This window comes from Corapipo altera, unplaced genomic scaffold (genome assembly GCF_003945725.1).
Source record: "Corapipo altera isolate COAL_440 unplaced genomic scaffold, ASM394572v1 129205, whole genome shotgun sequence".
NCBI lineage: Eukaryota > Metazoa > Chordata > Aves > Passeriformes > Pipridae > Corapipo > Corapipo altera.
This window is the reverse complement of record NW_020885515.1, coordinates 1-12,933: the sequence shown is the minus strand read 5'-3', so window position 1 is coordinate 12,933 and position 12,933 is coordinate 1. Positions and strand designations below refer to the sequence as shown.

General features: G+C 61.6%; 2 protein-coding genes across 2 annotated transcripts; one reads left to right on the top strand and one right to left on the bottom strand.

Annotated features, from left to right (window-relative positions):
• Positions 1-356: 356 nt before the first annotated feature.
• LOC113940573 (antigen peptide transporter 2-like) lies at positions 357-7,332 on the bottom strand. The gene is made up of 11 exons (XM_027631728.1): positions 7,250-7,332; positions 5,816-6,408; positions 4,869-4,977; positions 4,661-4,791; positions 3,912-4,117; positions 2,548-2,745; positions 1,965-2,093; positions 1,697-1,885; positions 1,305-1,478; positions 733-892; positions 357-502 (listed from the first exon to the last, which is right to left on the bottom strand). The coding sequence occupies exons 2-11, from the start codon at positions 6,336-6,338 to the stop codon at positions 357-359; spliced, it is 1,965 nt and encodes a 654-aa protein (XP_027487529.1). The 5' UTR covers positions 6,339-6,408; positions 7,250-7,332.
• Positions 7,333-7,837: 505 nt separating this feature from the next.
• LOC113940574 (antigen peptide transporter 1-like) lies at positions 7,838-12,189 on the top strand (the record flags this gene model as incomplete). The annotated part of the gene is made up of 6 exons (XM_027631729.1): positions 7,838-8,099; positions 9,144-9,246; positions 9,325-9,670; positions 10,333-10,530; positions 11,168-11,296; positions 11,897-12,189. Coding segments are annotated over exons 1-6 (1,166 nt in total), but the record flags the coding sequence as incomplete, so codon positions are not given.
• Positions 12,190-12,933: the final 744 nt, after the last annotated feature.

The window sequence follows — 12,933 nt, the reverse complement described above, 5'->3', positions numbered from 1 at the left end:
CCATCTCTCTGTCCTCATCCCAACATTCCCAACTCCACCATTCCCACACCATCCCATCCAGTCCCATCACATCTCTTCATCCATTCATCTCAACTTGCTACCATCCCACTCGCCCGGTTTTTATCCCATCCTCACCATTCCCATCCCACCATCTCATCCCATTTCCCCAGCCTCTTCCCACCTTCCCACTCCCTACCTTGTTGACCTACCCCACCCCATCCAATTCCTTTGTCTTCATCCCATCATTCCCACCATCATCCCACTACCTCATATTCCCACCATCCCCTCCCCCCAGTCCCATCTCAGCCATCCCATCCCTCCATTGCCCATTTCACCTCAGTCCCACCCAATCCCCCTCATGCCACCCCACTCACCGCCCCCTCGTCTCCATCATCCAGCGCCTCGTCGAGGATGAGGACAGTCGGACGCCGGAGCAGGGCCCGGGCCAGGGCCAGGCGACACCGCTCCCCTGCCGCCAACCGCCCCCCGAGCTCCCCTACCTCTGCGGGGGATCCCATGGGATCAGTGGGATCCAGCCCCTGGGGTCCCCCACATCCCCCTGCCAATCACCCCCATGCTCAGCCACCTCTGCCAGAGTATCCCAAAAACAGCAGGATCCATTTCAGGGGTGCCCCCGTGCTCCCAGCTCTCACCGGTGTCCCAGTCCCACTCCAACCCTGGGATGAAGCCCCTGGTTCCAGGATTCCCCTGGGAGCCCCCCCTGGTTCTCACCAGTGTCCCAGCCTTGCTCCAGCCCCTGAATGAACTCCATGGCTCCGGCAGCAGTGGCCGCCTCCCGCAGCTCTGACTCCTCACAGCACTCCAGCCCCAGCACAACGTTCTCACGGATCGTTCCAGAAAACAGGAGAGGATCCTGCTCCACCAGCACCACCTGCCCCAGCCCCGAGCCCGTGAGCCATCTCAGCTCCTGGTGTCCCCATCCCTGTTCCGTGGCCCGATCCCAATCTTGGTGTCCCCATCACTGTCCCCACTGTCTCCCTCCCTAATCCTACTGTCCCCAACCCCATCCTTGATGTTCCCATCCCATTTCCCACTGTCCCCATTCCTATGCCTGGTGTCCCCATCCTTGTTCCTACTGCCCTCATCCTTGTACCCAGTGTCCCCATCCCATTTGCCACTGTCCCCATCCCACCTCAGCGTCTCCATCCTGTCCCTGGTGTACCCATCCCTTTTCTCAATGTCCCCACCCCTGTCTCCCAGGTCCCAATTCCACTTCAGCCCCCATGCCTGTCCCATTGTCTACATCCCATTCCTGGTGTTCCCAGTCTCCCTGCTTTCCCCACCTGCCGGTGTAGGTACTGGCGTTCATATTCCTGCAGTGGGATCCCATCCAGCAGCACCTTCCCGCTCCCAGGATCCCGCAGCCGCTCCAGCAGTGCCACGGTTGTGCTCTTCCCGCTCCCGTTGGGCCCTGCCAGTGCCGTCACCTCCCCGGAACGCACCTCGAAGGACACGTCCTGCAGGATGGAGACAGGTGATGCTGGAATTCCCATCCCTGGGAATCCACACCTACCCAGGATACGCCTCGAAGGACATATCCTGCAGCATGGAGAGGATGATGCCATCCCATCCCTGGGAATTGCACAACCTCCCCTGGATCTGCCTCGAAGGACACATCCTGCGGAATGACATCGGAATTCCCACGCCTGGGAATCCCCACTCCCCCCAGACCCACCTTCAGCACAGGGCGCTCTGGATGCCCGGGATATGTGAAGCAGACCCTCTGGAAGGTGATGTCGCCCCGTAGCTCGGAGGGCTCCAGTGTCCCCCCAGTGTCCCTCGTGGGTTCCTGATCCAAGTATTCCCAGATTTTCCGCCCAGCAGCCATGTTGGTCATGAATTCATTGAAGCCGATGAGCAGCACCTGGGGAAGGGGAGGGGGTGGTACCGGGATGGATGGAAATGGGGATGGATGGATGGACACATGGATTCCATGGGATCACCTGGACATGGCTGCCAACCGTGTCCCGGTACAGCAGGAAGGTGACAAGGACCCCAGGAGTGATGGATCCATCACGGAGCTGCTGGTGGCTCCGGAAGAGCACCAGGACCCGTATGGCCAGTCGAAGGACCTGTAGGTGGGAACAGGGATACTGGTGTCCCCATTCCCGCTCCTGGTGTCCCCATCCTGTCCCTGGTGTCCTCATCCCAGTCCCGGTGCCCCCAATCTCGTCCTGGTGTCCCCATTCCCAATGTCTCCATAACTGCTCTTGGTATCCCTGTCCCAGTCTCCCCACTTCCTTTCCTGGTGTCCCCATTCCTGATCCTGGTGTTCGCATCCCTTGTCCTGGAGTCCCCATCCTGCTCCTAGTGTTGGCATTCCCATTCCTGGTGTCCCCATCCCTGATCCCAGTGTCCCTATTCTGGTCTTCCCACTCCCATTCCTGCTGTCCCCATCCCAGCTCCTGGTGTCCCCTTTCCTGGGTGTCCCCGTCCTTCTCCCAGTGCCCCCATCCCAGTGTCCTCATCCCTGATCCCATGGTCCCCATTCCTGGTGTTGCCATTCCCATTCCCAGCCCCCCTGACCCTATGGATGAGGGTGAATCCTGCCAGCTCCAGCTCCATCCGCTCCTTCAGCCTCAGCTCCTTGTCCAGGTTCTGCCTGTGCCGCTCCTCCTCCTCCTCCTCTGCCGAGAAGATCCGGATCGTCTCGATGGCGGCGACGGATTCCTGGACCCCTGAGGCCGTCTGGGCGGATGCTTCCAGCATGGATCGCTGCAGTGCCTGCGGAGGCACGGGGGGTGCCCAGCTTTCCCAGACTACTCTCCTGGCCCACCATCCACATCCCGTCCCCAGCAATCCCATCCCATCACACCCATCGCAAACTCACAATTCCATTCCCACCATCTCGCACCTGTGGTCTCCCTCCCATCCCCACCATTCCCATGCCATCATGCTATCCTTCCCACTTCCCATCCTGCCATCTCATCCTATCTCCCAGTCCCCATCTCACAATCCCCATTCTCACTCTCCCATCCCACCCCCCCCCATTCACATTCCAAACATCCCATTCCTTTGGTCACCTTCCCCACTCCCATCTCTCTGGTCCGCATCCAACCATCCCATCCTGTTCCATCCTGTTCCATCCTGTCCCATCCCATCCCATGCCATCCCCATCCCATCTTGTTCCCATCATTCCTATCCCAACTGTGCCATCCCGTCTCTTCTACACCATCCCGATCCCACCATCCAGTCCTCCCCAGTACGCATTCCACCATCCCATCCCCCCATTCCATTCCATTCCCACCATTCCCATCCCATCTCTTTTCTCATCCCACTGTCCTGTCCCCTCTGTCCCATCCTGTCTCCATCCCACCTGATCCCATCCCATCATCCCATCACCTTGGTCCTCATCCCAGCATTCCCATACCCACCATCCCCATCTCATCCCATCCCACCCCACCATTCTGTCCCATCTCCATAGCCTCATCCCACCACTCCCAAATCCACCAATTCTGTGCAGTCTCTTCCCTGTTATCCCTGCCCTATCCCCACTGGCCCATCCCCTGATATACACCCCATCCCACTATCTCATCCTATTCCACCCCATCCCTCTGTCCCCATCCCACCATTCCATCCTGTCCCCATCCCAGCATTCACACCATCCCATCCCATCCTAACTCATCCCCTGTCACATGATCCTGCTCTCCATCCCATCTTCACCAACCCATCACATCCCATTCCATCCCATCTCCATCACTCCATCCTGCCCATCTCCAGCATTCCCATCATATCATCCCATCCCGTACACCCAGTTTCAATCCCATCCCATCCCACCATTCCCATCCCCACCATCCCATTCCCCTGCTCTCCATCCCACCCCCACCATTCCCACTCCATTATCCCACCTCTGTGTCCCCTTTCCACCCCTCTCCTCCCATATTCCCAACCTGTTTCCGGGCACTGTGGATGCGGCGGGTGGTGATTCCGAGGGGCAGCTCCAGCAGTGCCAGCAGTGCCAGCCCCGGTGCCAGCCATACCATGGCCATCCCCACCACCAGCGCCATTCCCAGGCTGCGGAGCAGCAGGTTGGTTCCCCTTGGCACTGCCATGGACACCAGCGGCACCTCCGTGGAAAACCGTGCCGAGAGCTCGGCTGCGGGGCAGGAAAGGAGATTGGGATCATGGGGGGCGGACATGGGATGGGAATGGCAGGGCAGGATGGGACAGTTGGGATGGGATAGCAGGAATGGAGATGGTGGGATGGGATGACAGGATGAAGGTCAGGATATGGAATGGGATGGCGAGATGGGATAATTGCGGGGACAGGATGGGATGGGGACTGGGAGGACAGGATGATGGGAAAGGGGATGGTGGCAACGGGAATGGTGGGAATGGACTGATAGGGATGGGACAGTGGGGATGGGATGGTGGGATGGGAATGAGAATGAGGACAGGGCAGTGGGATAGGATAGTGGGATTCGGAGAGGATGGTAGAATGAGACTGGGAAAATGGGATAGGATAGAAAGGGATGGGATAGTAAGAATGGGAATGAGGGGAATGGGATGGTGGGATGGGATAATGGATGGGTGGGGTAGGATGGGATGGGAACTAGCATAATAGGATGATGGGGAAAGGATGGAATGGTGGGATGGGGACTGGAGTCATAGGATGGTGGGATGAGACAGGTCCCATTACCTGCCGGCATTCCCTGGAAGAAATCCAGGTCCTGGTGCACCAGGTGGGAGAAGAGCTGGAGGCGCAAGCTCTGCCGGAGATGCGCTGCCGCCAGCAGGAAAAGCCACCCACGGCACCCAGAGAACAGGACACTGGGAGGACACGGTGACATTGGGGACGTTGGGGACATGGGGACACGGCCATGGACACCAGGAATGCCATGACCCACCTGGCTGCTTCGGCGGCCACCACCATTCCAACAGCTCCAGCGGTGAGTCCATCCCTGTTCCTGATGGCGTCCAGCACCTTCCCGGTGACGTACGGCCCCGCCGTCTCCCCTGGGTGTCACCAGGACCGTGTCACCACCGCTGGCATGGGGGGACCCGATTGTGGGGGCAGGACTCGATTGAGGGAACAAGATGTGATTTGGTGGCAGTGGGAGACAATTTCAAGGGGTCAGGACTCAATTTTGTGGTGTCAGTACCCAGTGTAGGGATTTGAGACCAGATTTAGGGGTTCGACACCTAATTTTGGGAGTTCAGCACCCAATTTTAGGGGTCAGGACCCAATTTCTGGGGGGTCAAAACCCATTTTTGGGCATCAGACCCTAAGTTTGAGGATCAAGACCCAACTTTGTGGGGGTTAACACCCAAGTTTGCTTGGTCAGGACCCAATTTTTGGGTAGTCAGCACCCAGTTATGGGGGCGTCACCACCCAATTTTTGGGTGGTCAGCTCCCAATGTAGGGGCTCAGCACCCAACTTTGGGATGGTCAGCACCCAGTTATAGAGCTCAGCAGCCAATTCAGGGCAACGAACAGCCAAGTTTGGAGGTCCAGGATCCAATTTTTGGGGGCCAGCTCCCAATTTTGGGGTGGTGAGCACCCAATTTGGGGGATCAGCTCCCAATTTGGGGGGGGTCAGCTCCCAATTTGGGGGGGGTCAGCTCCCAATTTGGAGGTTGAACACCCAAGTTTGGAGTGGTCACCACTCAATTTAGGGAGTCAGCTCCAAATCTGGGCGTTTAACATCAAATTTAGGGGCTCCACACCCAACTTTCGGGTGGTCCCTGCCCAGTCTGGAGGGAGTCAGCCCCCAGTTCGGGGCTGCAAGGCTCAATGAATGGGGGGTCAGTGGCTGTCCCCACGTGCCCTCACCCTCCCCGCACCGTCACTCACCAGTGGCCGCCAGCACGAGGCAAAGGAAGGCGGCTCCAAGGACTTTCCACTCAGACCAGGCCAGCGCCAGGACCCTCCGGAAGGCAGCAGGAGCCCTGGGGACACCGTCGGGGGTCTTGGGGACACCGGGGGAGGCCTCAGGGATGCTCCCGGGCATCAGGGGCGTGGCCCAGCCCAGCAGGGCCAGCGCAGTGGCCGCGTGGGTGACCCCGAGCCAGGCGGGCACCGCAGCCGCCAAGAGCCCCGGCCCGGCCCCAGGCGGCCCCAGGAGGCTCCGGAGGGTTCCGAAGGCCGCGGGGGTGGCGGCGGCGGTGACGGCCGCCGCGGTGGCTCCGGGGGGCCGGTGCGGGGTCAGGAGCCGGGGGGCTGCAGCCAGGAAGGGCAGGCGCAGGGCGGCCTCGAGCCACACGCCCGCCACCCCCATGGGCGCCAGGGCCGGCACCAGCGGCCCCAGTAACACCAGTGCCAGCGCGTCAGCCACCAGCAGCACCCCGGGGAGCAGCGCGGCGGGCGGCAGTGCCATGGTGGAACTGGCACGGACCAGTGCTCCCGGTACGGCTTCCAGTGCAGCTCCTGCGCTGGGCTTCGGCAGCCTATGAACTCACCAGTTAACACCAGTCAGGATTTGGGGGCTCACCGGTCCACACTAGTGCTCCCAGTCCAGCCCCCTGACCTCACCAGTCCACACCAGTTCTCCGCATATGGCCCCCTCAGTCCACACCAGTGCTCCCAGTAAAGCACCCAGACTCCTCCAGTCCACACCAGTGCTCCCAGTACAGCTGTGCCAGTTCCCCAGTCCACGCCAGTACTCCCAGTCCAGTTCTCTGAGTCCACCAGTCCACAGTGGTGCTTCCAGTACAGCCTGAGATACTCCCTGGTCCCCATCAGTACTCACAGTCCAGACTGGGGTGCTCCCCAGCCCACACTAGTGCTCCAGTCCAGCCCCCTCAGCTCCCCAGTCCACACCAGTGCTCCCAGTATAGACTGGGGTGCTCCCCAGCCCACACCAGTGCTCACCATATGGCCCCCTGAGCTCCCCAGTCTACACCAGTGCTTCCAGTACAGACTGGGGCACTCCCCAGTTCCCATCAGCGCTCCCAGTACAGACTGGGGTGCTCCCTAGTCACCAGCAGTGCTCCCAGTACAGACTGGGGCACTCCCCAGTCCACACCAGTGTTCCCAGTACAGACTGGGGCACTCCCCAGTCAACACCAGTGTTCCCAGTACAGACTGAGGTGCTCCCCAGTCCACACCAGTGTTCCCAGTACAGACTGGGGCACTCCCCAGTCAACACCAGTGCTCCCAGTTCAGACTGGGGTGCTCATCAGTCCACTACAGATTTGGGCACTCCCCAGTCCACACCACTGCTCCCAGTACGGCCCCCTCAGCTCCCCAGTCCACACCAGCGCTCCCGGTATGGCCCCCTCAGCTCACCAGTGCTCCCAGTACAGACCGCTCAGCTCACCAACCCACACCAGTGCTCCCTGTTCTGCCCCCCAGAACGCTCCGCTAAAATTTCTTCCGAGACCACGCCTCCTCCCGCCCCGGCCCCGCCCCGTTCCGCCCCGGCCCCGCCCAGACCCCCGCCCCCTTTTTGCCCCCTCCCCCTCCTCTTCACAACCTGCTCCGGCTTCCTCTGCCCGGTAACCGATGACGTAACGGGACCACTAACCAGTCAGCGCCGCCATCGCGAGCTGTGGGCGGGGCCAAGCTGGGGTTCCCGGGGATTCCCGGGGCGGAGTCTCCGCTGACCCCGCCCCCGCCCCGCGCGCCTTCGGCTTTCCGGGAAACGGCGGCGGCTACCGGGAAAGGAGCGGGGGGACTGGGGGGACTGGGGCGGGCTGGGGCACCGGGATACACCGGGACACGTCGGGATACGCCGGAACCACGACCGGGACCTGCCGGGAGCAGAACGGGGACCACCAGGGACCCTCTGGGACCCACCGGGAGCAGAACCGGGACCCACCGGGAGACACAGGGACCAGAACCGGGAGCCACCGGGAGACACAGGCACCAGAACCGGGAGCCACCGGGAGACACAGGCACCAGAACCGGGACCCACCGGGAGCAGAACCAGGACCCACCGGGACCCACGGGGACTCACCGGGATTCACCGGGACCCACTGAAAGCAGAATCAGGACCCACTGGGACCAGACCGGGACCCCTCCGCGCCCCCCGCCCCCCCGATGTTGTCCCCCACCATCCGCCGGCTCCTGGCCCTGCTGCGCCCCGAGTGCGGGCAGTGGGCGCTGGTGGGGGTGCTGATGCTGGCCTCGGCCCTCGGTACGGGGGGACCCCTATTCGGGGGGGGCAGGACCCGATCTGGGGGTCAGGGCCCAATTTTGGAGGGGCAGGGCCCGACTGGGGGAAGGAAGGAGCCGACTGGGGGGGCAGGACCCAGTTTGAGGGGTCAGAACCCAATTCCGGGGTCAAGACTCAATTTAGTGGGTCAGGACCCAATATGTAGGGGGTCGGGACCCAATATGTGGGGGGGCAGGACCCCTCTGGGGGGTGACAGGGCCTGATTCGAGGGGTCGAGACCCAATTTTGGGGAGGCAGGACCCGATTTTGGGAGACCAGAAACCAATTTGGGCAGTTGGAACACATTTTTGGCTGGTCAGGACCCGTTTTGGAGACAATTTTGGCAGGTTGGGACCAAATTTTCAAGGGTCAAGAACCGGTTTGGGGGGTGACACTCAACTTTAAAGAGTCAGACCCAATTTAGTGGTTCAACACCCACTTTTCAGGGGTCCACAGCCCATTTTGTGGTGCAGATCCACTAGGGAGTCACCACTCAATTTAGGGGCATCAGGACCCAATTTCAGGGCTCAACATCCAGTTTTCAGGGATACATACCCAATTTTAGGTGTGCAGGACCCAATTTGGGGGCCATTACCCAACGTAGGGGATCAGCACGTAATTTTGGGGGGTCAGGACCCAATTTTGGGTTCAGTTGTGTGGGGTCAGGTGCAAATCTGGTGGGCCAATCAACCAATTTTAGGGGCCAGGACCCAATATCGAGGGGATCAGCACTCAATTTTGGGGCTCAACACCTAATTTTGCAGGGCCACACACCCAAGTTTAGGGAGTCAGGACCCAATTTGGAGGGTCAGCACCCAATTTTCAGGGGTCAACACCCAACTTTGGGTTCTCTGGACCCAATTTTGGAAGTTCAACCCCCAAGTTTGGGGTCTTAGCCCGCAATGGAGGGGGTCAGGACCCAATTTCAGAGCTCAACCCCCAATATTGAGAGTGGTCAGTACCCACTTCTTGGGGCTCAGCCCCCAAGTCAGGGGCTCCCCACCCACTGTCGGAGTGTCCCCACAGGCGAGGTGGCAGGCCCGTACTTCACGGGCCACATCACTGACCAGGTGACACAGGAGGACACGGCGGCGACCATGTGGCTCTTGGTGGTGCTGGGGCTCGGCAGGTGGGTGACTGCAGGGGCGGGGGGACACCCCGAGGTGGCGATGCCCCGCGGTGCCCCCTGACCCCGCTGTCCCCACAGTGCCCTCACCGAGCTGGTCTGTGACAGCACGGCGGCCGTGGCGCTGACGCGGGCGCGGGCGCGGCTCCAGCGTGGTGCGGTGGCCGCGGTGCTGCGGGGGGACGTGCCCGGCCCGGGGGGCAGCCTGGGGGACACGCCGGGTGCGGTGGCCGCGCGGGTGACGGGGGACGCGGAGGCGGCGCACGCAGCACTGGCCGAGGCAGTGGTCCCAGCGCTGTGGGCGCTGGCCCGGGCCGGGGCCCTGCTCACCGTGATGGCCTCGCTGGCCCCGCTGCTGGCCCTGGTCACCCTCCTGGTGCTGCCCCTCCTCCTGCTGCTACCACGTGCCATCGCAGGCATCCAGCAGGTACCGAGAGGGACACAGGGACTGCGGGTCCCTTGTCAGCTCCCTTGGCCCCTTGTCACATGTGTGTCCCCAGTGTCACCTCCCTGCACCCCCTGTCCTCTCCCTGGGCCCCTCGTCATCTCTCCAGACTCCTCATTACTTCCCTGGGCCTCTTGTCACCTCCCTTTGTAACCTGTACCTTTGTCCCTGCACCGCGGTCACTCTTCTGGGCCCCTTGTCACCTCCCTCCAGCCCATGTCACCTCCCTGGGCCCCTTGTCCCCTCTCTGCACCCCTCGTCACTTCCTTGTACCCCATGGCACCTCCCAAGGCCCCTTGTCATCTCCCTGGGTCGTGTCCAAGTCCCTCCTGTCCCCTCCTGGTGCCTGTTGTCACCTCCCAATGCCCACTGTTACCTTCTTCTGTCCCCTGTGCCCTCCCTGTCTCCCCATCTGCATGGTGACCTCGAGGTGACCTCCCTGTCTCCAGGGTGACCCCCTGTTCCCTCTGTGTCCCCCCATGATCCCATGCAGTGACCCTGCAGTGACTCCGGTGTAACCCCCGTGTGCTTTCTGTAACGCCCCGTGACTCTGTGGTGACTCCTCTGTCCCCTCCCTGTCCCCACCCTGTCCACCCTCTGTGCCCTCCAACCCTGTGGTGACCCCCTGTCCCGTGTGTCCCCAGGACCTGGCGCGGCGGGCGCGGGCGGCGCTGGCTGATGCCACCGCGGTGGCCGTGGAGTCACTGGGGGCCCTGAGGACCGTCCGGGCCTTCGGATATGAGGCCGGAGTGACCACACGTGTCCAGCAGCGCCTCAGCCACAGCCACCAGCTGGAGTGTGGGGAGGCCCTGGCCTATGGGGCCGGGCGCTGGGCCAGCGGGGTATGGGGACACTGGGGGGGACAAAGGGATGGGGGGCACAGGGGAATGAGGAACAGTGGTATGGAAACAGAGGACGTGGTGGCAGGGGTATGGGGACATGGGGCTGGGGGACGCAGGAATGGGGGAAATGGGGGTGAGGGTGGATAGGGGCGAGGACAGGGTGGCAGGGGGCCCAGGGACATGGGGCATGGGGACATGGGGATGGGGATGTTGGGTGTATTGGCAAAGGGCCAGAGGACATGCGGACATGGTGATCCAGAGATAGGGGACATGCAGATGGGTGGCACAGGGCTGGGGGACATGGGGACAGGGTGGCATTGTAATAGGAGACATGGGGACGTGGCAGCAGGGAGCTAGGGGACATTGGATGCGGTGGCATGGGGATGGGGACATGGGGACAGGGAACACAGGGCTGGTGGACATGGTGGCAGGGGGCTGGGGGACATGAGGACATGGGGTTATGGGGATAGAGGGTATGGAGACAGGGGACATGGGGACACAGGGATGGGTGGCACAGGGATGGGAGATGTGGTGACAGGGGGGCTGGGGACACAGGGATGTGGTGGCATGGGACTGGGGGACACAGTGACATGGGGCTGGGGTGACCCCATGTGACCCTGTGTCCCCATGTCCCCAGTTCCCGACGCTGGTCATGAAGCTGGGGCTGCTCCTTGGAGGGGGACACTTGGTGGCTGCGGGGACCATCACCCCTGGGGAGCTGGTCACCATCCTCATGTGCCACCTGAACTTCACCCGGGCTGTGGATGTGAGGAGCATGTCCCCACTGTGTCCCCAGTCTATTCCCAATGTGTTCCCAACCTGTCCCTCCTGTGTCCCCAACCCATCCCCAATGTTTTCCCTGCTTGTCTCCAATGCATCCCCATTCTGTCCCCAACCTATCCCCAATGTGTCCCTGGTATGTCCCCAGCGTGTCCCTGTCCTGTCACCAGCCCCATTCCCCATGTCACTGTGTCCTCCCATGTCCTCCCACCATGTCCCCATGTCCCCACATCTTCCCAGCTGTGTCCCCATGTCCCCGTGTTCTCTTGGTCATGTCCCCATCCCTGTCCTCTCTGTCCCCACCCCAACCCTATTGTGTCCCCTCCGTGTCCTCAGATCCTCCCCATGTCCCCTCACTGTGTCTCAGTGTGCACCTGCCATGTCCCTACTAGGTCCCCCTGTCCCCATCCATGTCCCAATGCCTGTCCCAGCCATGTCCTCCCCAAGTCCCCAACGTCCACCCTGCCGTGTCCCCTCCATTTCCCCAATCCCTGCCATGTCCCTTTGCCTTCCTGGCTGTGTCCCTCCCTGTCCCCATGCCCATGTCCCCATGTCCACAAATCCCCCAGTGTCCCTGTGTCCCCAGGCCCTGCTCTTGTACCTCCCAGTCCTGGCCAAGGCTGTCGGCTCCTCCGAGATGCTCCTGGAGCTGCTGGACAAGGCCAAGTGGGGGGCACCTGTGGAGACACTGTCACCTGTCACCCCCCGGGGCCATGAGGCCTCCAGGATTCCAGGCCTGTGTCTCAAGGACGTCTACGTAACCTACCCTGGGCGGTCCGAGCCCGTCCTCAAGGTGACAGGGGGGCATGGGGGACATGGGGGGACAGGAGGGGACACAGAGATATTGGGGAAATGGGGTCCATGGGTCATAGAGAGGAGGTGGGGGAGATGAGGTACATGGGGGGACAGGGGAAGATATGGGGGGACACAGATGGGACATGGGGGCTGTGTGGGGATGTGGGGGGACATGGAGGAGATTGGAAGTTGTGGGGGGACATGGGGACACAGTGAGGATAGGGGGGACACGGTGAGGATATGGGGCGACGCGGGGGGGACATGGCTACAGGGTGGGGACATGGGGACAGGGTTCACATGGAAGTGCTGCTGTGATCCCCGGTGCTATCCCCATTCCAAGTGTGATCCCCTCTCCTGGTGCAATCCCTATTCCTAGTGTGATCGCATTCCCGTTGCAATCTCCGTTCCCATTGCCATCCCTCTTCCTGCTATGATCCCATTCCTGGTGTGATCTTCAATCCCCTCTCCCGTTGTTCCCGGTGTGATCCCATTCCCAGTGCAATCCCCAGTGCCCTCTCCCATTGTTCCCGTTGCTCCCCGTGTGATCCCATTCCTGGAGCAATCCTCAATGCCCTCTCCCGTTGTTCCTGCAGTTCCCGTTGTTCCCGTTACTCCCGATGTGATCCCATTACCAGTGCGATCCCAGTACCCTCTCCTGCTGTTCCCATTCTCGCTGTTCCCATTCCCGGTGCGATCCCCAATCCCCTCTCCCGCTGTTCCCATTCCCGCTGTTCCCATTCCCGGTCCGATCCCATCCCCTCTCCCGCTGTTCCCATTCCCTCTGTTCCCATTCCCGGTGCAATCCCATCCCCTCTCCCGCTGTTCCCA

Excerpts from the sequence above, each read along its gene's own strand:
- LOC113940573 (XM_027631728.1), bottom strand. The coding sequence starts at position 6,338 with ATGGCACTGCCGCCCGCCGCGCTGCTCCCCGGGGTGCTGCTGGTGGCT. Across the intron at positions 1,886-1,964 it reads CGGTTGGCAGCCATGTCCAG|GTGCTGCTCATCGGCTTCAA; the intron begins GTGATCCCATGG and ends CCCCTTCCCCAG. Across the intron at positions 1,479-1,696 it reads CAGAGCGCCCTGTGCTGAAG|GACGTGTCCTTCGAGGTGCG; the intron begins GTGGGTCTGGGG and ends TCCATCCTGCAG.